This window comes from Theobroma umbraticum, unplaced genomic scaffold, assembly GCF_002168275.2.
Source record: "Theobroma umbraticum cultivar Fairchild unplaced genomic scaffold, ASM216827v3 scaffold_56.0, whole genome shotgun sequence".
Lineage (NCBI taxonomy): Eukaryota > Viridiplantae > Streptophyta > Magnoliopsida > Malvales > Malvaceae > Theobroma > Theobroma umbraticum.
In genome coordinates, this window is record NW_018397256.1 from 9,361,185 (window position 1) to 9,383,257 (window position 22,073).

Genomic DNA, 22,073 nt, shown 5'->3' on the forward strand with positions numbered 1-22,073 from the left:
ATCGCCCCGTGACACAAGCACATGAAACAACAAAGAATCTATTCTTCATTTTCCAGGCTGAGAATGAAAAGCTAATGTGGGGGAAAATGCCATTATATCGGGGCAGCAGAAAACGGAGATGATGACAACTGCTTCACAGATCCACCAAGCGAATTTAACATTTATGGAACTGGATTACATAATCTTGTATCATGGTCCTTTACTATAATTTCAGTACTCTTCCATTGTTTTCTGCTTAGCAAGCTTTCTATATTTTTGTGGCACGCCTGCTGCTTGAAGCCGCGGGATTTAACCCAGCAGCAGGGTCGAACAAGCAGGGCCTAGTTTCAAACTCCAGCTCCTGCCAAAGATAGGGGTTATTCGCATTGCCATTATGCCATACTTAAAGAATAAAAAAATTCTGCCCTAGCCCGCCACAAGAATCGGATGAATGATTTGCAAGAGTAATTTCCACTTGTCTAATTTAGGATAGCATCCAATATTATTAAAATTTTTTTTCCAAATTTATTGGAGGATGAAGGTTTGCATCAAAACTTATATATTCAAGTTGTCATGCTCGCTTCCTGAGACAAAAAAATAAAAGAAAAGCAAAAGAAAAAACCAAAGTAGCCGTTTAGAGAGCAGCTTCATCTCTAGGGATTTGCTAGAATGAAGATGTAGCCAATAGAAAGGCACCCATGGTCGCAGTTGCCGTAATTTTATTTGGCATCCCCACAACTATAATACTAATACCATGAACTCTTTCAAGCCGAAGACAATAAGCAATTATAAATCAAAGACTATGCACAACCTGAAAAATATGTGTCACCAAAGTATAGTATTGAAGATTGCAATTTTCTTAGACATCACTGCCTGTAAAGCTAAAAAATCAGCGCACATTCTACATTATAGATGATAACAATGCTATCTTGTCCTGCATTTTTGTGAACAAGAAAGAAAAGAGGCAGCAAAAATTGCCGGCTTCATTGCAACACACTAGTATGAGGAATTGCAACTTGACAAAGCAAAAAATTCTGGTCAAGCAAGTATTTTAAGAGAAAGCCCAAGTCTTGCAACTAAAAAACTTTTAGTCTAAAGTCGAGCATCTTACATTCATAAAGGGGTTCTAATTTTTATGCATACTTAGGCTTGCCACCTACTAAAAGAAATTGTTGAATCAATCAAAATTGTGAACCTTCTTGCATAAACAAAGATTCTACCAACTCTCTTATGATGATAACAAATTGTATAATAATTTCAGCATATTGGAAATGAAAGAATGACCATCAAAAAGCTTGAACAGTCTAATAAATTGTTAAAATTTGATTCCAAATCCATAAATTTTAAATTATGTGCATCTTTCTGCATATAACTAATATTAAGTCTCTTATCGCATATCTTTCCTCCAAAAAGAAGAAAAGGCAGATGTGTCAAACTACTTCCCTTTCTAGAGAAAGCCTACAAATGGTGATAAAATTTTGGCAATAGGAATTAAAAGATCACAACATAGACACCTAGCTGAATGCAGCAGCCATGGAAGATCATTGATGCATATCGGTTGACTTGTCATCTAAAAGAGAATTAATATCATGGCTGCTTCCAATTAAGTGGTGAAGAAGCACACCAGCTGCAACACTGACATTCAAGCTCTCCACAGCCAAAAAGGACCGGAACTCCTCGCCTGAACACCCAGAATCTACTTCTGTAGCTTCCATATCGTCAACCTCTCTGGCTGCTATATCCACAGGAATGTTTCCAGGGATCCTAACTAACTGGGTGCACGATCTCTCAACTAAAGGCCTCAAGCCAGTGCCTTCACTGCCTAAAACAAGTAGAGTTGGTACACCTGGCAAAACCTCATTCAGGGGAACAGCTTTAGAAGAAACAGAACCCCCAAGAACCCGCCAACCATTTTCAGCTGAGGAAACCAAGAACTGCATCATATTCTTGCAATATCTAAGCTCCATTAATTCAAGTGAGCCAGCACTTGCCTTGCTCACAACACCACTTAATGGGGCTGAGTTTTTTGCACATAGAACCACCCCTGAGGCACCAAAGAAGTAACCTGACCTAATTATTGCCCCCAAATTCTGAGGATCAGTAACCTCATCTAAAGCTATCCAAAGAGAACCTTTCTCTTCGTCAATTGAGACAGGCTCCAATTCCTTTATTTTCACCATCTCTAGAGGCGAAGCATCTAGCACTAAACCCTGATGGGGGCGATTATCAACAACCATATTGAGATCATGCTTCGACACTTCCTTTACACTTAACCCGAATTTTTCAGCCATCCTAAATACTTTTTCAAACCCTTTTTTATCCTTCTTTTTCCTATTATTACTACCCAAATCTAATCCTTCTTGGACATACAAAGCATAAAATTCCCTTCTTCCAGCTGACAATGCAGCCAAAACAGGACCCACCCCATAAACCCCTTCACCAACCATCTTAGGTACAGTCGATTCAGTAGCCTCTTTCCATGTTTTTCTACCCCAACTTTCCTGCTTATTCCATCTTCGAAACTCTGGTTTCTCAGACCCAGGCTTTATGTCCACCATTCCTCTAAACCTACTCTTAATCTTATCCCATCTTGGATCATCAACAACCTCATCCTCTTCTCTTACTCCTTTTTCTTCATTGCTTTCATCCCCTCCCACACGACTACTATTACAATGATCCCTCACCATACTTACCTTTCTACTTTCTTTAATATCCAGTGTGTGAGCAGCTTTTTTTCCAAAGAAAGATTCACCTGACTCCTCCCACGAGGACTGCCCAGTTTTTCCTACTGTCACCTTCTCCAACCTCTTTGGTATTTCCTCCAAAGATGAATGATTATTCTCTTTTGCCAATCTATCCAACGATTCCTCCCAAGAAGAACGATTATTAGTCTTCCCAATCTCCACTTTATGTGACCCTTTTGCTTCATTAACTTTCTCTGAGGCTAACCAACGAAATGATTTTCCTGCTCTACTTAAGTCACCCTCCTCACGAACTCTTTTCGAATGTAAACTGGATAGACTTCTAGCCCATACAGAAGAACAACACTGTACAGCACTCCTCATCCTAAACCCACCTAAAATACTTCTGGGTTTTTCAATACAGCCAATTTCTAAATACTTAGAGTGAAAATGAAGAACTTTATGGGCACCATACATTAATGAAGGGTTTAGTGAGGTTTTTGGGCGAGACCCAATCGGTAAAGAGCTATGAAATTGTTTGATACATTTGGTTTGTGAAGAAAACCTAATGACAATGGGAAATGCTTGGCTTTTTGTCAGGTTAGAGTACATTGTGCACATTTTTAGATAGAATTGCAAGAACTACTGCTCACTTTATAAATAGGAGATGAATTTGGTAATTGAAACGGCAATTCAGTGAAAGAATAATTTACCTGGATTAAGTGCAGAGGCTTTGGACAACTAAAGCAATGAACTTATCCACTCCTCGTCAATGGTTAGACTTAGACAAGCTCTCTTTAGCGGTTTTCCAGCTCTGTTTCCCTATATCTGATAGCAAATTATCCTTTTAGGTTTCTTTGGCTGCTGAAGCCTGAAGCATAAAACGACGCCGCCATTGCAAAACCTCCCGCTTTTTTCTGTTACTGAAGTGACTGAAATATCCTTAAATGCCAAAAATACCCTTTATGAATCATCCTAAATAGAAAATATCCCAACTCTTTGACTTTTATCGAGGGGCTTTTCCGTCAGACCACACTACACAAAGAAAGACCTTTCTCCAAGACAGAAAAACCTCGAAAAGTCTCCTTTCCTTTACCAGCATCAAAGCTAAAACCCCTTCAAAACCCCCTCAACCAACCAGCCCACAGAAAAATCAAACGCAAAAGAAAAAAAAAATCGTTGCAAAATGGGAACTCCAGAAACCTCTCGGGAACCGTGCCCCGATCGCATCCTCGACGACATTGGCGGCGCGTTTGGGATGGGAGCGGTGGGAGGATCGGCTTTCCACTTCCTCAAAGGCGTCTACAACTCGCCAACTGGTTCACGCTTCCTCGGCGGCTCTCAAGCCGTCCGTATGAATGCACCGCGTGTGGGTGGAAGCTTCGCTGTCTGGGGTGGTCTCTTCTCCGCCTTCGATTGCACCATGGTTTACGCTCGCCAAAAGGAAGACCCTTGGAACTCCATCTTCGCCGGCGCCGCCACCGGTGGCTTCCTCCAGATGCGCCAAGGGCTTGGCGCCTCGGCCCGATCGGCTCTTTTCGGTGGGGTCCTATTGGCTCTTATTGAAGGAGCTGGGATCATGCTCAACAAAGTCCTCTCCGCCCAAGAAAATATGCCTGTAATGATCGAAGACCCTGGGCCTGGGGTTGCGCTCCCAATGGGCTTACCGGGTCAGACCGCGAATGAGGTTGGATCTTCCTCGGATTCGGGTTGGTTTGGAGGCTGGTTTGGTGGGGGGAAGAAGAAAGAGGAGGTTAGGAGCGGGGGGTCCGAAACGGAGATTTTGGAGAGTTTTGATGCACCGCCGGTGCCGACTTTTGAGTTAAAGTGAAATGGAGCATTTAAAGAGGTTAAAGTTTTTTATTTTTGAAATAGGAAACGATAGGATCCTTTATTTTCCATTGTTTTTTTTTTTTCTGTTCTGAAGAATTTTTGAAGTATAGTTGTAGCATTGTATAATAAGTAATTGGCGATTTTGTATTGTTTGAGGAGTCTAACTCATAGTTTCATAAATTAGTAGTAGTATTTTGCTGTACGAATTCTGATTTCTGTTTGTTACCATATTGATTTGTGGTAAAAATCCTTTCATGGTTATCCATTTTCTGCCCTTTGACATGAAAACGATGACATTCATTGTTAACATATTCATTCATACGTTTGTAATCATGCTGGGGCATTTCTGCTTGGTCATGGAAACGAGACATTCATTTTTGTTGTCTAAGTGGAAATATGGAATTTGGTTATAATCCTTCCCCAGTCTTCTTGTTTTTCATGTTTCTCTTTGTTAATGACTTCATGACTTGCTATCAAAGGTCAATACATGGTTCTTGAAGAGGTTTATTATGTATGGGCAGATTTATAAATTGAATCTTATATATTTGGTAGATGTTGTTTATATTCGGTTTTAGTATGGCTGGCTGTGTTTAGGGAACCGTGAAATATCAACGATGTCTTTTAGTTATAAAGCCTAACTTATTTGATGTTTTGAATGCTGAACTTATTACATTAATAATTTTCTCCCTTGCGTTTTGAACTTATGAGGCTTCAATATGCCCTCTGTTCCTTTTGTTGAGTAAAAGATAGTTGTATTCCTTTTCTTTCCTCTGTTCAAGGTGAGATTTATGCTGCATATTAATTTTATTTGACTTTGAGTTTGCTTGCTCTCTAGTTTAAGTCCTAATTTTATGCTGAATACATTTGTTCATACTTTGATATATTCACAGAAAAATGTTTTTTTTTTCTTTATGTAGTGTTATCTTCATAATTATGCCTCCCAGTGAAACCGTTGTATTTTGCAGCATATTCTTCCCCTTGCGTGTCCTTTGCTTAAACGGTGCTGTGTTTTGAGTTTCCTTATCTTTTTTTTTTCGAAAAGCTTGAGTTTCCCTATCTTAACTACTGAACTTGTTGGAACCGCAGTTGTGTTGCAATGATTAGTCAGCAGCTAGATACAAAAATTGTCTGTTTGATTTTCCGAGAGTGAGGATTGAACGAATGAGTAGTTTTTCATCCTACTGGACTGGAACTCTTAAGTTGTTCTGTGATAAAATCAAGTTCATCTTTCTGTGACCCTGATTACAGTCAAAGACTGACTGCTGGTGGTTTACTAGGTTCCCTTATATGGCGGGTAAAAGGTTGCTGAATTTCAGAGTTTTTGGTAGCTTAAATTTCTAAATTTGATGATAAAGTTGAAGATTTGTCAACCAAGTAATTCGGTACTAAGAGGGACAAAAGCTAGTTAAATACTTATAGCAGAAGACAAAATATGGCCGGCTTTATTGTCCTAGAAAAACAAAAACAAATCCTCAGAATCAAAATCAAATCAAAATTTTAGTAAATTACCATTTCCCACACAATAAGAAATACATTATAAGATAATTCAGATAAAAATAAAATGCGATCACTACCATATCTACTCCGCACACTCTCTCGCTACCATCTGCAGGGTCAAACTCCCTCTCCTTCTTATCTCACCTTCCTCCGCCGTTCCATGGCCACATCCGCCGCTGCCGAGCCCATCAGTCCATCCAACACCCGCTTGGGTTGGATCGGGACTGGCGTAATGGGTCGATCCATGTGCGCTCATCTAATCAACGCCGGATACACTCTCACCGTCTTCAACCGAACCCTCTCCAAGGCCCAACCCCTCGTCGAAATGGGCGCGCGCCTAGCCCAAACCCCACATGACCTCGCTGCCCAATCCGACGTTGTTTTCTCCGTCGTCGGCTACCCTACTGACGTCCGCCAAGTGCTCCTCAATCCAACCAACGGAGCTCTCTCTGGCCTCCGCCCCGGCGGCGTACTTGTTGACATGACGACATCGGAACCTTCCCTCGCCGTCGAAATATCGGCGGCTGCCTTGTCCAAGAATTGCTCCTCAATCGACGCCCCCGTTTCCGGGGGCGATCGTGGCGCCAAGAACGGAACCCTCGCGATATTCGCGGGTGGAGACGAAGCCATCGTCCGCCGCTTAAATCCCCTTTTTACGCTCATGGGAAAGGTTAATTACATGGGGCCCAGCGGGAAAGGCCAATTCGCGAAATTAGCGAATCAAATCACCATAGCGTCGACGATGGTCGGATTAGTAGAAGGAATCGTTTACGCCCACAAAGCCGGACTCAATGTGGCGTCGTTTTTGGATGCGATATCGACGGGGGCAGCTGGCTCAAAATCGTTGGATTTGTATGGGAGCAGGATTTTGAAGAGGGATTTCGAACCGGGTTTTTTCGTGAACCATTTTGTTAAGGATTTGGGAATTTGTTTAAAGGAGTGTCAAAACATGGGACTTGCTTTGCCTGGTTTGGCTTTGGCTCAACAGCTTTATTTGTCGCTTAAGGCTCACGGGGAAGGGAATTTGGGAACCCAAGCTCTGATTTTGTCTTTGGAGAGGCTCAACAACGTGACCCTTGATTCTTAAACCTGGTAAACTGTTAAATGCTTATATGTTTGTCAAATTTCTGGTAATACTATGGCATTTACGGTCTCTCTATCATATAACTCGAGATTAGCTAATTTGCAATATTTGTGTTTTTGCTGCTACAATTACTCTTTTACATCTAAGCTGTGCTGCGATCAATGCACTGAATGGCCCTGGAAAATTTTTCTGCACTTTCTTTCCTCATCCTTATTAAGTTGCCAGAGCTTGAGTTCGCAGATGATGCCTGTTATTGTAAAATTGGAAGTAAATGGCTTGGATGTTAAAGATAATTCAATACTGCTGAAGCCTTGTAACACACTTGTGAAAAAGCAATTGCTTTTGCATTTAGGCCTTACCCTGGTGTAGTTCAAACTTCAGGTAGTCTTCTTCTTTATACTCAGCTGCTATGATATAATATCTATAGATAGTTTTCTTTGTTTCCTTATCTTAAATATGACTTGATTTGTGGCCAAGATGATATATTGATGCTAGCCATACCTTACTTTCTAAAGGTCACAAGTTCAAATTCCCCTTTTACCAACTAGTCAGAAAAAGTTAAAATTCCCCATTCCCAACTATCAGAGAAAGAAAGCAAGACTTTGATACCTAGCCAGCAAATTTTCCCTCTAAGACTATTTATCCTCCATTTCTGTGAAATTTTACATCTACTTAATGTATAGGCAGTATGCGAGTGATGAATGATCTATCCCATTGATTTCTTTTTTCTGTTTTCCACTTGAACAATATGGCGAATGTCAAAGAACAATCATTTTCGGGTGCAATTGACATTTTATGTGCCTTGGCAGGCTCCATTTTGTTTCAAAGTGAGAAAAAGGAGGAAGGGGTTTGGGGAGTTTATGATTTATAAAGAGGTTCTGTAATAAGAGAGCATGCCTCCTCATGCAGATAAATGCTACATGACAAGAAAACTTACTTGGTTTATCATAGATTTTCACATGGTAATAAAATCTTCAGAATTGGACATCCAGCACTTTCAGTTTTTGGTTTTATTGCCTTCTTCTTCGGACAGAATCATTATTCAAAAGGAACTATGTAATAATCAGCATGCTACACTCACACACACTTTCTAACTGCCAGGGATTCAACTGCCCCTTAAGTTGCAATATATATACTTGATCTAAGTATCTTTTACGTTTACTCATCTAAAACTTTCTCCCTTGATAAGGCAAATCTGATTAGGATAACCACGTAAATGGATTCCAATCAGTCTGCCAGTATCTTATTAAATGAAAGAAAGTGGAATGACCTAGTCTGTAGCAGGACCATTCTAATGAAAATGGTAGCCATTCAAGTGTTCTTTGATTGCATTGTCAGTGAAGATCTAAATTAAACAACATAGTAAGACCATTCCACTACAACTGGTGGCCAAGAAAGTGTTCCATGAGTTAGATACGAGCTAAGGGTCAGATTGAATATAGTAGCAAGACCATCCCACTTTGGGTAGTGGCCATGAAAGTGTTCTTTGATTGCAGTCCCCAGTCAAGAGTCAATTTTTCTTCGTTGTTATGATACTGGAAAATATCAATCTGATGTCTGAGTGTGTGTTTTAGTAAAGTGTGTCAAAAGGTCACCCTTCGGCAATACTTTCTTTGGTCTTTGTTTAAAATGGTATTTGCATTTTTCCCTTTCTTCTCTTTCTCCTCCCCTTCCCAACCCCCACCCCCTAACCCCAAAATACCACCACTAATACTAATTATATTCCCCACCATAGATCCCATCTCATTTTTAAGATGCATCTTCAGGCTTAAAGGGAAATAGCCGAAAGAAAAAGATAAAGCATAATTTGGATGTAGAATCATAATAGTTGTTATTGTTAACATAAAATGATTATAACTCAATTATATATGCATTATTAGATTAGACTATGTCGCCCATGGGAAACTTGAAACAGCATCTTGGGAGGCCAAAGCAAATTAGTACTAACCCTTTTGTTTTTTCATCGGGTATAGTAATAGCACCCTTCTTGATTCCTCCACTAGAAAGCACCGTTTTGAAAGGTTCAATGCCCCAAAAAGAAGATACACCTTTTGGAAGATTGATAATCTGTAAGTCCACTTTATAGATTTATTTATTTGTTTATAATATATATAAAAGTATAGATGTTGAAAGATTTTTTGATTATGGAGAATGATCATATTTGTTCAGTATGTTTTTAAATTATCATTGTCAAATATTTTTTTATTATTTATATTAATAAAAATTTATTTAATTTGTAAATATATAAAAATTTTAATTGTATCAAATTATTTTTATTAAAACCATTAATAAGATTTCTCCGATTTATATATAAAAATTCTAATTGTATTGATTATTTTCATTAATTTTTTTAATTTTAATAGGATTGAATAATTTATAAATTAATATTACAAAAATTTCAATTATGTATAATTAAAATATTAATTATGTTATATAGATAATCAATTTTCATGTATAATTGTCTTTCATTTATAAACAATTAATTTTATACATTAAAAATATTATATGTTATATATAATTATTATTTAAAAATAAATAAATATATTTGACGATAAATAATAAGTCAATAGACGTCTTTCTCAATTCTCAGCCCCGGTTCCACCTATTGGATGGAACCAAAGCTTTGTACTGAACGGTCCCATGATTCTAGCCACTTATAATAATCGTGTTCGTTGCGGCAGGGGTCGTCTGCAACAATCATTTCAAAAACGGAGCTCGCCATTGTAGTTGGACTGTGATATCAAGTGCCCGAATCATCCTAACACTCCCAACATGTTATATATATTCAAGGGCTGAAGCTTAGAAAGCACAGCCCTTTAGATACTTCCTTCTTCACTTACTCAATCTTTGAAAATAAAGTCGTTAATTTACAGTTCCAAGCTTCTGTGGGATTCTGATACACATTTCACTCACAGCAGCAAACCCTCTATATATGTTTCAAACTTGCCCATGTCCCAAATGTCGAAAACAAAAGCCACAGTCCTCCCAATTCCTTTCGTTGCACTCCTTTTTGTTGTCCTTCTTAGTCATGCAAGCTCCCAACTGCATGATGCTCAAGAACAAGCTATCCTAATTGAGCTAAATCGATACTGGCAAAATCCATCCTCCATCAGCCACTGGGTCCCGTCATCAAACTCTTCCTACCATTGCAGCTGGCCTGAGATCACCTGCATCAACAACTCAGTCACTGAGTTACACCTTGCTAACAAGTCCATCGGTGTAACAATCCCATCTTTCATTTGTGACCTTAGGAAACTTACATCCATTGATCTTAACTACAACAACTTCGTAGGTAAGTTTCCAAAAACTTTGTACAACTGTTCCAAACTTGAGTACCTGGATCTCTCTCAAAACTACTTTGTTGGCGCAATCCCTGATGACATTGACAGCCTAGGTCAGCTCCAGAACTTGAACCTTATGAATAATAATTTTTCTGGTCAAATTCCAGAAGCCACTGGACAGTTACAGGAGCTAAGGAGTCTTCAGCTCTGTTCCAACCAGTTCAATGGTTCTTTCCCGCCAGAAATTGGCAACTTGTCTAAACTTGAATTTTTGGGATTGGCGTATCTTACGAATTTGCTGCCATCCAAGTTGCCTTCCAGCTTCAAACAATTGAAGAAGCTGAAGACATTATGGACGCGTAAAGCAAATTTAATTGGTGAAATCCCTGATATGATTGGAGATATGACAGCTCTCGAGGTATTGGATTTATCTGAAAATGAACTAACGGGAAAAATCCCAAATGCTTTGTTCTCGTTAAAGAATTTGAAGAGGATATATCTTTTCAGGAACAACTTATCCGGAGAGATCCCTCAAGTAATTAGAGCGTCCAATCTGTCTGTGATTGATCTTTCAACAAACAAATTAACTGGAAGGATTCCAGATGATATTGGAAAACTAGAAAACTTATTGGGTTTAGTTTTGTTTTTCAATCAATTGTCAGGTGAAATTCCAGAAAGCATTGGACGAATCTCGACACTAACAGACGTTAGACTGTTCAGCAACAATCTATCGGGCACTCTGCCTCCAGATTTTGGTCAATATTCCATGCTCGAGTATTTTGAGGTTGCTTCTAACAGGCTTACAGGGAGGTTGCCTGAGCATTTATGCTATGGAGGTAAGTTAAAAGGAGTTGTAGCTTTTGATAACAATCTTACTGGAGAATTGCCAAAATCACTTGGTAATTGTAATAGCTTAATTATGGTTGACATTCGCAACAATAGTCTTACTGGGAACATTCCTAGTGGTCTATGGACATCGTTGAATTTGTCAGAGTTGAGGATAAGTGACAACTTGTTCACAGATGAGCTCCCTGGAAAAGTTACACACAGTCTCGTCCGACTCGAGATCAGTAACAACAGGTTTTTTGGAAAAATTCCAGTTGAAGTGAATCTATGGAGCAACCTTTCTGTATTTATTGCCAGTAACAACTTCTTTAATTGTGCAATTCCAAGAGAACTAACAGCTCTTCCATCTCTTACTATGCTTTTGATTGATCAAAACCAACTCCATGGCTTCCTTCCGTCTGATATAATCTCATGGAAGTCACTCCAAACTCTAAACCTTAGTAGAAATAAACTTTCTGGACAAATTCCAGAGGCCATTGGTTTTCTACCGAACCTTAAGGGATTGGATTTGTCAGAAAACCAATTTTCTGGCCAAATTCCCCCTCAACTTGGTCGTCTAAGGTTTACTCCCTTCAACCTTTCTTCCAATCATCTCATTGGGAGCATTCCAAGAGAATTTGAAAATGTTGCATATTCAAACAGCTTCCTGAACAACCCCGGTCTCTGTGCAACTACTGCAAATGTAAACCTTGACATTTGTGGTTCACGGAAAAACTCAAGCATAAGTTATCCACATAATCTTATTTGGATTTCAAGTATTGTGATAGCAGTTCTTGCACTGAGTTTTTCATTTTTATTGTTCATGACTAAATTTTATTGGAAGAGAAATCGCGCATTAGTTTCTTCCATGTGGGAGCTCACCGCTTTCCAAACGTTGAATTTCACAGTAGAAATAATTTTGTCAGCACTGAAAGATCAAACAAACAAGATCGGAGAAGGGGGGTCAGGAGAAGTATACCGTGTTCGTACAACTGGCAATGATGATTTTGTTGCTGTTAAAAGGATTTGCAATAACAAAAGGTTGGAGCAGGAACTGGAAAAGGAATTTCGAGCTGAAGTTATGACATTGAGTCGAATTAGGCATTTGAACATAGTGAAACTGATGTGTTGCATTTCAAGTGAGTATTCAAAACTTCTTGTTTATGAATACATGGAAAATGGTAGCCTATACCTATGGCTGGACAAGCATCGAGCATCAGCTATCACCTTGGACTGGCCTAAGAGATTCCAGATCGCAATTGGGGTGGCCCAAGGACTCTGCTATATGCACCATGGTTGCTCTCCACCCATTATTCATCGAGACGTGAAATCAAGCAACATCCTATTAGATTCCGAATTCAATGCAAAAATTGCTGATTTTGGTCTTGCTAAGATGTTAATCAAACAAGGAGAACCTACATCAATCTCTGTGGTAGCTGGCTCCTTCGGCTACATAGCTCCAGGTGAGTTTGTTAGAATTTTTTTGGATATATGTTTCAGTCATCCATTTCTACTAGCTAGATTTCTTGTTAAACATTATATTTATTTTGAATTGAATTCTAGAATACGCTCGTACAAAAAGAATAAACGAGAAGATCGATGTTTATAGCTTCGGAGTCGTCCTTTTGGAGCTAACAACGGGAAGAAAAGCAAACTATGGAGATGAATACAGATCACTTGCAGAATGGGCTCAAGATTTCTTTCAAGGAGGCAACTCAATAGTAGATGCATTAGATGAAGGTATTAGAGCAGCTTGTCACTTGAATCAAATGTGCAATGTCTTCAAACTTGGAATCTATTGTACTAGAACATTGCCTTCAGAAAGACCCTGCATGAGAACAGTTTTGCAAATGTTACTCCACAGCGCTCATCTTCCTAATCATCAGGACAAGAATGCTGAAGAGGAGTACGTTACGGTTCATATGCTTCGGAATTTGAAGGATGGAAGCACATCGGTTAGCGATAATGTTGATTCAGTATGAATTCAATTGAAGGTAACAATTGCAAATTTTGTCTTGAAATTTAGGACCGGTTACATGTGGCTTCTGTGTTAAATCTCTTTTAGATAATTTCATATTTAAAAGGCACTGCATTATAGAAAGATTGAAAAAAAAATATGAAACATTTTATTGAAAGATTAGTATTATAATCCCTTATAATAGTAATAATAATAATAATAATATAAAGATCATAGATCAAAACCATATGATGATAACCGTCAAGTAAGGCGTTAAATGAAAAACATGAAAATCATAGAGAGATAGGGTGTAATTACTCTAAATTTCTGTTTGCATGCATGGTCCATATTATTAAATTTGAAATTTAAAATTTGAGATTTTTCTTAATGTAGTCCTTCCATCTCATTCCTTCTCACCCCCTCTCTTTCTTTCAGACACACATGTATGCACTACTTCACACATGCGCAATATACACACACCATGACTTATTAGTTACATATGTATGATCTTATTTGCCATTCCTCTTCCCAAATAGTGAAGGAAAGAGACTACTCACAAGGAGACATTTCATTTCAATGAATTTGATGATCAGGATTTCGTTGAAGAATGGGTTCGCTACTTGTATGCTGGTGAGGCTGCATCTCGACAAATAACCTGGACTTCTACAAGCTTGACTGCTTGTAGTTTACTTTTCTTTTTCGAGGAAACTAATGTAGTTTACTAATTACTTAACCTATGTGTGTAACTAGGTGCACATTCCCTGTCAATATCGCTGCACCATCCTTCTGCTCTACTATGTATGTAATTTGGGGAGATGACTCTTTGTTGTAAATCTATCATTAATAAGAGGAAATCCCGGATTTGAGCCTAATGCATTTATGGGTTTGATGAAAGTTTGATTTTAAAAGGAGAAGGAAAAGTGGATGGAGAAAAAGAAAGATGTCCACAATCGGCTAATTAATTTCTAACGAATTCCATCACTCTGTCTCTGATTATAAATCAATTGCCAAGCCTTAACGAAGATCTGGGGAAGTTCAAGCAAGAATACTGGATTTTTAGTGCCATCAACAAAGCATATATATATATATATTTGTAATAATTTTCACTCTGATTAATATTTAACACCTCAGATCTTAGTTGCAATTGTTTCCTCATCTGAAATTGGGATGATCATAAGGGTCGAATGCACATAAAGTAATTTTTGTCTCTGGCCTTTGTTTTTTTTAATGTGCACATACCGGATAAAAGCCATGAGTAACAGCACTACCTTCTTCTCGGCATAATTTGAGTGTTCCATGTCCATCCATCATAAACTACATCCATTTCGTCAACTGTTGAAAAGATCTATCACTTAATAAGAACATTATTTTAGGTCAAGATTATGCCAACATTAACTTAACTTTTAAGTATTTGTATAGAGAGTGATCTTCTGTTTTTTCAAAACCATTCAAGGGTTCATATGATGTGATACTCCACATCGCACATTTAATATGAATGTATTAAGGATTTAAATAGGTTGAATTGTAATACCCCACATCTCACATTTGAATGAATATTATTGTTAAAACTTATATAATAATTTAAGTCTATTACCATTACTACTAACAATTTGAGCTTTTGCTTTTAAGGGTCATGTGTTTTAAGTTCAAAAAGTTGTTGGACTGGTCCTTGGATTTAGATTGTTACAAATAGTATCAGAGTCTGCGCCAATTTGATGTGAGTTTTCACATTGCTTTTGTAACATCTTGGTCTTGTGGATGATTTGAATATGTGGGATTGTGATATCCCATATTTTGAGCTTTTTTTTTTTAAGGTCACGTGGTTTGGGCTCGAAAAGTTATTAAACTACTGCTTAGACTTAGATTGTTACATATGATATTTTCAAACATTCTACAATGCAATTGCTTTCAAAGGATGCCTTTCACTTCCTCAATCCACATGTTTGCTAAATTATTGTATGATTATTGATGAGCTATCTTTACATTATTAGGTGCTTGAGCTTGCACTATTGAAGGCCACATGATTTAAACTCAAAAAGTTGCTGAGCCAATGCTTAAACTTGGATCGTTACATATGATATTTCCAAACATTCTAGAATGCAATTGCTTTCAAAGGATGCCTTTCTCTTCCTTGGTCCACATGTTTGCTAAATTATTGTATGATTATTGATGAGCAGTCTCTACATTATTAGGTGTCTATATCATCTTTTTAAGGGTAAGGATCATATCATTGCTTTTGAATAGTCACCGTATGCATATGTTATAGATCTCACGTCAATAAGAAATGAAGTAAATTTTGAGTTTATAAGTAAAGTTTTTCTTCATCTAATAGATATGTCTTTTAAGTTAAAAACGTGGTCGTGAGAAGTGATATCAAAGTACATCCAACTCTTCACTGATATAAGATCTCTCATGAGGGATATCAAGGTTGAATTAGACTCAAATTAATATTAGATTCGTTTCTCCTCTAGGAGCCAACAATAAGTCATTGACATTACAAACTTTATCAAGTTAACTTTTTGAGAAAAAGATAACAACACCTCCATGACAAAGTGGTATCAAAGCAAAATCAACCTAAACCTGACTCATGCCAAACACTTCCCAAAAAAAAAGGCCATAAGGCTAACGATAATAAGGGTGCAGTCAGATTGAGTAAGAAAAATGTCATGCTTAACGTTTTAGGAAAAGTAGACATAGTAATTAGATCTCATATAGGATAGACAAGAGAATCTCGAGAAACTTAAAAGTATAGGATTACACATTTTATCAAGTTAATTTTTTGAAAAAATAATGGTCCTATGAATCATACATTTGAGAGTATATATGACATGTGATTTAAAAAAAAAAAGAGAGGAAATTATCTCTTTCATTTTCAATTGTTTGTCAAAATTTGAAAAATTTTGACTATTATTAAGTAGATCAATTTGGTTTTGGAGAATATAAGTAGATATGAATATAAAGTAATTAGATCTGTCAACTTGTTTGCAAAATATTAAAATAAAATCATGGATTCAATTATTTATAGTTCAAAAGATTAAGAAGCTTTGATGATAAAATGACTTATCTTGAATGATTCTATCATAAAATTGTAGAATATTGACTATGTTTTTTTTTTTTCTTTTGTAGTGGAGATGAGCAGAAGCAAAAGGGTGAATAACATAAATCCCTTGACAGAACCCGTAAGGGAACCTTATCCCCTTCTTGACATTTTTAGATTTTTAAAACGAAAATTACTGAATATAAAAACTTATCCATACACACACACACACACACACATATATATATATATATTAAAAAAATTAAAAAATGCTTTTGCAACAAAGCAAGAGATTTTTTCTAGCATAATATTATATGAGTTATTAATGAAATTTGAGAATATTCTTAAATTCATTTTTCTTTATTTAAATAAAATATCCACACATTTTTTAAAAAAACTTTTAATTTAATATTTTCATTACAAGTCAATAAAATTAAAGTCAAAAGCAATTTATTTCTATTTACGCCATAGCTGATTCCTGATTCCTCTAGCCATTCGTATTTCTACAATGACAGCTCCTCCTAATTAAAGGTTGTCTTTTCACCTTCCTCAGTCGGATGTCTTCATCGTACAACGTAAAGAAGGGGCAAAGGAATTTGATCGTTGCGTTACTATAAGTATGAAAATGTCCATTTCACTTTTAATTTCTCTCTTCCAGACCATGAGAATTTACCAATCTTCTTGAAAGAATAGGTAAACGTGAAAATGAAGTAAATATATAGATCCATCAACCAGCTCATCCCCAATAATAATAGATTAAAATTGTACCTTTCGAACCATATGAGGGTTCATGACTTTCCCATTATTCCAGCAGAAGATGACATATTGTCATGATTAGTCAATATTCTTTAAAAAGGTAGAATTACCATCAATTCTTCCGAACCATACGAGGGTTCATGACTTTTCTCAATATTCCAGCTCCAAGACTAAAAAAAAAAAAAATGCATTCTTCCAAAGGGTGTCTGTCCTGCGTTTGGTCCATAATTTCGTATGTTCCTTTTGTTGAGTTTTTTAAACATAAACATGTTTATAATCGAAATGAACATATAAATAAATTGTATAAAATACTATTTAATGAAATTCAACAATCATAGCACATATCCAAAGAATCGATTAAAATTTAAATATGAGACTAAGCTCAATCCATCCATGGATATCTTTACAAGGATTCTTCTATTATGATTTTTTTATTTGTTAAAAGGAATATTGTGCTGGTTGGATTCCACAGTATATGCAGCTGAAACTTTGTGATTCACAAATTTGAAAACGTATGGTTGCTTGCTGTCCGGTTACAAAACAACATATATGAGATGGAGAATTGTTCTTTTGGCATGACTACTGGATGCTAATCTTTGGGCATGAGCATCAGAATCTTCAGGTTTATTCCGAGGCTCAGGGGAAGTTATGAGGAATTTTAACACCAGATAAATTTAGTTTACCCTATGTTAGATTTAATTAAATATAAAAGAATAGCACTCCTCACTTTTATTTATTATGAATTTATTTTAGATCCTTGTACACAAGTCAATTACTTATCTTGTACACTAGATATAATTGCAAAGATAGTAATTCTTGTAATAAGAATTCTTTCTCTTCTTGCTCATGTAATTCTAGAGATACGGTTTACGTCCCTCTCTCTATTGTATCTCTTTATTGTCTTCACAAACAAAGGCCAACCTAAATCATTTTTAAAGTGTAGGCAAATCAAATAAGATATTAAATAATAAAAAAATTATATATAATTCAATTATCACTCATCTAAAAGATTAAATAAAATTCACAAAATATTAAACATATAAAAAATGGCACATTAATAGTAATAATAATGGTGTCATATATATGTATATGATTGAACGAAACCTATGAAAAAAGTCTTTCTCACTCTTTGAGCGTAAGAGTAGAAGAGAAAATAAATTTTCAAACTCAAATAAATTGTTTTTTACTTTGTATGTTCTATATGAAATCGGTAGCTTTTTGAAGAAATTTCCCTCTTATTTTTTATTTACTTTTAAAATTATTAATTAATATATTGAGTTATTAGATTAAACTATTAAGATATCATATGTTATTATAAGTTATTGTGTTGGACTGTTAAGATATAATATATTATGATAGGTTTAGATTTATGTTAAAACTTAGTGAGATTGGGTTAATAGATTCACTTTTATTTTTTAAAAAATTTGATATGCTTAACATATTAAGTTAAAATTTATTTACTGGGCGCAACAAGCAATATGCTGACCATAATGACATTAATTTCATCAAACAGTTTGAGGAATAAAAATAATTATTTAATAAAAATAATTTTGAGAGTCATTAAAAATATATACAATAAATAAAATTGTATTCAAAGTATTACAATCATTTTATTTTGTCAATTTGTATGTATATCCTTATTATTTAAAATTGGTAACATACATGCCAGAACGCATTGGTTATTTTAAATAAAAAATGATACATTAATGAAATTCTAAATAATAGTGCAACACTGCAACTTATATTTGAAAATTTACATAATAATTTATCAATTTTTAAAAATTTAAATCATTTAAAATAAAATTCACATAATAAAAAAAAATATGACAAGTAAAAGATAAAACTCACATGTAACATAACAAAAAAGAAAAAAAAATACATAGTTGATGGTTTGTAAAAATTTATAAAAGAAAATGTATAGAGATTTCGAACATATGAATAAATAGAGTTAAAATAAAAAATAAACAAATTAAAATTAAAATAATAATATAAATTGAAAAAAATTAAAATTGAATCCAGCATGTAAAATCATTTTGTTGTTCTTTATCTATATTAATTATTAAATAAAAAATTATTTTTAGGAACCACTAATAGAATTCATAAAAAAATTTAAAATTTTGAAAAGCCATACTCCGCTCCTGTTCACACATGAGGAGAATATTAATTTGTGATAAGTCCATTCCTTTACGCATGAGAAAGATATTAGAATGATTTAAATTAAAAATATTTTCAATGTATTATATAAAATCAATTAATTGTAAATTGAATAAGGTTTTAAAAATTTCAAGAATTTCCTCTTCTTGAATTGAAGTATTCATACCGGTGAGCGTAGCATGCGCGTAATTTTTGTCTCAGTCTTTGTCGTTTGATGCACAGTCCTGATCAAGCGTACGATTACATTACTATCGTCCAGGCATAGTTGGAATGGTCTGTATCCCTGCATATACTGAGAAGTCATGTACCAACATCATAGCATTTGTAAAGAAATCGAGTACAGAGAGTGAGAGAGTTTTTCCAAATTTCCAAACCCATTTTAGGGGTCATGATGACTTCTTTTAGTCCACGTTCCATTCCAACAATTCACTCCTCTAAAATCAAAGGGTTTTAACCCCTTTTGGCCCATCAGTGATGTATTGGTTCTGCGTGGTGTAAACGTTTGTTTAGAATATTCTTTAAAAAAAAAATAGAAAAAGGCCTAAACACCAAAGGATTATCTCCGTTGCTTTTATGTAGTCAAAAAATTACGTTTATATTGACTAAGAATATGACATGTGGGCTACTTTCGTAAAAATGAAAGGCAAAAAGCATCTGATCTCTTCCATCTTTTGTTTAAAAATTAAAGATAAAAAATTCAGTCAATATCAAGTCATCTTTATTTTCCCAATTTATTGGAAGAAAAGAGTGCAAAGAAGTATTGATGAACTTTTTTCATGGTCAAGTTTCATATTCATTTTGCTCTTTTTTCCTGTTGAAAACTTTTTATTACACAAACCAAGCCGTGGATTGGCAGTGGAAAAACATATGTTCCTGAAAATGAACTAATTACGCGCCATGCACGATGTTTTTGTTCCGCGGTGCGTGTATGCGTTTTCTTCACGGCAGTACTTTTTCTGTTGTTTTCCTTTCTCTTAGGTATGCATTTGCCTTCAAACACACGTCAGTAAAAAATATAATAGGTATTAGATTTATAAATAATTTTTTTATTTTATAAATATAAATAAAATTAAAATTGACTCCACTTTTTATTAACGAAAAATCTCATAAAAAATATCAAGATTAAAGTAGACTCAAAGTATGATTTTTTTTAAGTAAAAAAAGTAAGTATTAGATTTATAAATAAAAATCTTTCTCCATCTAACATTTATATCTTTTCAATTGAAAACGATAACACTTATGGGTTTATAAACTATGGTTTTTCTCTACTTAATTGACATATCTTTTAAGTATTTGTAGGTTTATAAATTATAATATTTCTCCACTTAACAAATATATATTTTTTAGATAACTAGTATTAACATAGAATCAGACTCATATCTTCACTTACGTGAGACTTTCATGAAAGATGTTAACATTGAGATAAACCAGAACTAAAGTACGAATCCCACAATAATGAGAGATAAGATGGGCATTTAGTTTATAAGTAAAAGTTTCTTCAACTTAATAGATATGTTTTTTTATTTTGAAACGTAAGCATTTGTGGGTTTATAAATAAAGATTTTTTTTACTTAACAAATATGTCTTTTGGGTTAAAGTGAGCTCGTGACAAATAATATTAAAAGATGAGACTCTTATGAGAAATAGTAAAGTCAAAGTAAACTAGACTAAGATATGACCTCTCTCCTTTGTGTAAAAATAAAAAAAACTAGTACAATAATAACATAGCACAATTGAGTTAAGTAAAATATCATAAATCTCACATCAATAAGAGATTGATGAATCGACGTAAGATTTACGGCTCTCCTCAAAACTATGACACAAAACATGTGGCGTTAATAATCGAATTTAAAAACGTAAAAATATCCCAAATTTGAGATTACGAGTGTTGTTTATGTCCATAATGGTACTATACTTCATCTTACTCGATCATTTTATATATTTGTGCGAATTTGTTGTCCCTTTTCTTCAAAAGATTTTCCTTTTTCTTCACCAAATTATATTAATTAGGTTATATTAATTACCCATGGGAAACTTGACCAAATAGCTAGTCAAGTCAATTTTTGCAATATGTTAATTAGTGGGACCTTTTCTCTCTATGGCCTGATGGCAGTGTGTTGTAGCATCATGCTGTCGCAGTTTGACTACTAGAGTAACCATGTCCAACGCCTTTCCAAACTATCAAGAGGCCGCCGCCAACTTTTACATAGTTTCTCATAATTCTACATCCACATTCAGCTAGAGGTGAGCATAATTCAATTTAGTTAAAACTAAATTAACCACAACATTCAGTTAATAAGTAATATAATATCTAAAAATCTTTTAAATTATTTAAAAAAATTAAATAAATTTTTATATTTTTATTATGTCTAATATCAATGTCATATTAATGTCATATAGATATAAAATGATAAATAATATTTTTTACTAATGATAATTAATCAACTATTTACCTTTCAAAAAAAATTAATCAACTATTAATTATAAAAATTTATTTAATTCAAAATAAAAATATAAAAACTTGAACATAATAAAATAATAAAAACTTAATTGAATTTTCTTTAATAGTTTAGAAACTTTTTTAAGTATTATGCTTTAATAAGTTAATTCCATTAATGAGTTTGGTTAACTTGATCACCGGTGACGAACTTAAGATTTTACACTAAAGGTAATTAACTGGTAATTATATAAACTCATAGATTCATATATCTCAAATTTTATATAAATGGTAATAAAAAATTAAAAAATTAAAAAACTAAGAGATGATGACTACCACCACTTGCCATAACCTTGGCCCCATCACTATTAATTTGTTTCAATTTTGAAATTTTTTTTTTATCATTTGATTCAACCTATCTATAAGTAAAGATAATTGAAGTTTTGTCACTGCAAATGTTTTTTGCTTTTTATTTATTGATCTATAAATACATTTTCTCTTTTGTTTTTCTTACTTTTTGGGATAGTTGTATTTAGGTTGTTTTTGTCAGTC

The 22,073-nt window shown here is 34.8% G+C and overlaps 4 protein-coding genes across 7 annotated transcripts; 3 read left to right on the forward strand and 1 right to left on the reverse strand.

Annotated features, from left to right (window-relative positions):
* Window positions 1-1,251: 1,251 nt before the first annotated feature.
* Window positions 1,252-3,492, reverse strand: LOC110410360 (tRNA/rRNA methyltransferase (SpoU) family protein). Its single transcript, XM_021420009.2, has one exon. The coding sequence runs from the start codon at window positions 3,279-3,281 to the stop codon at window positions 1,521-1,523; it is 1,761 nt and encodes a 586-aa protein (XP_021275684.1). The 5' UTR covers window positions 3,282-3,492; the 3' UTR covers window positions 1,252-1,520.
* A 238-nt stretch (window positions 3,493-3,730) lies between these two features.
* Window positions 3,731-4,695, forward strand: LOC110410362 (mitochondrial import inner membrane translocase subunit TIM17-2-like). Its single transcript, XM_021420014.1, has one exon. The coding sequence runs from the start codon at window positions 3,847-3,849 to the stop codon at window positions 4,489-4,491; it is 645 nt and encodes a 214-aa protein (XP_021275689.1). The 5' UTR covers window positions 3,731-3,846; the 3' UTR covers window positions 4,492-4,695.
* A 1,258-nt stretch (window positions 4,696-5,953) lies between these two features.
* On the forward strand, window positions 5,954-11,155 carry LOC110410361 (6-phosphogluconate dehydrogenase family protein). Of its 3 annotated transcripts, none has more exons than XM_021420013.2 (2): window positions 5,954-7,082; window positions 7,884-8,008. In XM_021420013.2, exon 1 carries the CDS (start codon window positions 6,055-6,057, stop codon window positions 7,075-7,077), a length of 1,023 nt encoding a protein of 340 aa, XP_021275688.1. In that variant the 5' UTR covers window positions 5,954-6,054; the 3' UTR covers window positions 7,078-7,082; window positions 7,884-8,008. The 3 variants fall into 3 exon arrangements, with proteins under 3 accessions (XP_021275688.1, XP_021275687.1, XP_021275686.1); XM_021420012.2 differs by lacking the exon at window positions 7,884-8,008 and adding an exon at window positions 11,018-11,155 and having other exon boundaries at window positions 5,955-7,082; XM_021420011.2 differs by lacking the exon at window positions 7,884-8,008 and adding an exon at window positions 7,222-7,516 and having other exon boundaries at window positions 5,955-7,082.
* On the forward strand, window positions 8,212-14,009 carry LOC110410382 (uncharacterized). 2 transcript variants are annotated; one of them, XM_089782772.1, is made up of 4 exons: window positions 8,212-9,143; window positions 9,756-12,643; window positions 12,744-13,174; window positions 13,674-14,009. In XM_089782772.1, the coding sequence occupies exons 2-3, from the start codon at window positions 10,024-10,026 to the stop codon at window positions 13,160-13,162; spliced, it is 3,039 nt and encodes a 1,012-aa protein (XP_089638898.1). In that variant the 5' UTR covers window positions 8,212-9,143; window positions 9,756-10,023; the 3' UTR covers window positions 13,163-13,174; window positions 13,674-14,009. The 2 variants fall into 2 exon arrangements, with proteins under 2 accessions (XP_089638898.1, XP_021275709.2); XM_021420034.2 differs by having other exon boundaries at window positions 13,731-14,009.
* The last annotated feature ends 8,064 nt before the right edge of the window (window positions 14,010-22,073 follow it).

Excerpts from the sequence above, each read along its gene's own strand:
- LOC110410360 (XM_021420009.2), bottom strand. The coding sequence starts at position 3,281 with ATGTGCACAATGTACTCTAACCTGACAAAAAGCCAAGCATTTCCCATT.
- LOC110410361 (XM_021420013.2), top strand. The coding sequence starts at position 6,055 with ATGCGATCACTACCATATCTACTCCGCACACTCTCTCGCTACCATCTG.
- LOC110410362 (XM_021420014.1), top strand. The coding sequence starts at position 3,847 with ATGGGAACTCCAGAAACCTCTCGGGAACCGTGCCCCGATCGCATCCTC.
- LOC110410382 (XM_089782772.1), top strand. The coding sequence starts at position 10,024 with ATGTCCCAAATGTCGAAAACAAAAGCCACAGTCCTCCCAATTCCTTTC. Across the intron at positions 12,644-12,743 it reads CTTCGGCTACATAGCTCCAG|AATACGCTCGTACAAAAAGA; the intron begins GTGAGTTTGTTA and ends ATTGAATTCTAG.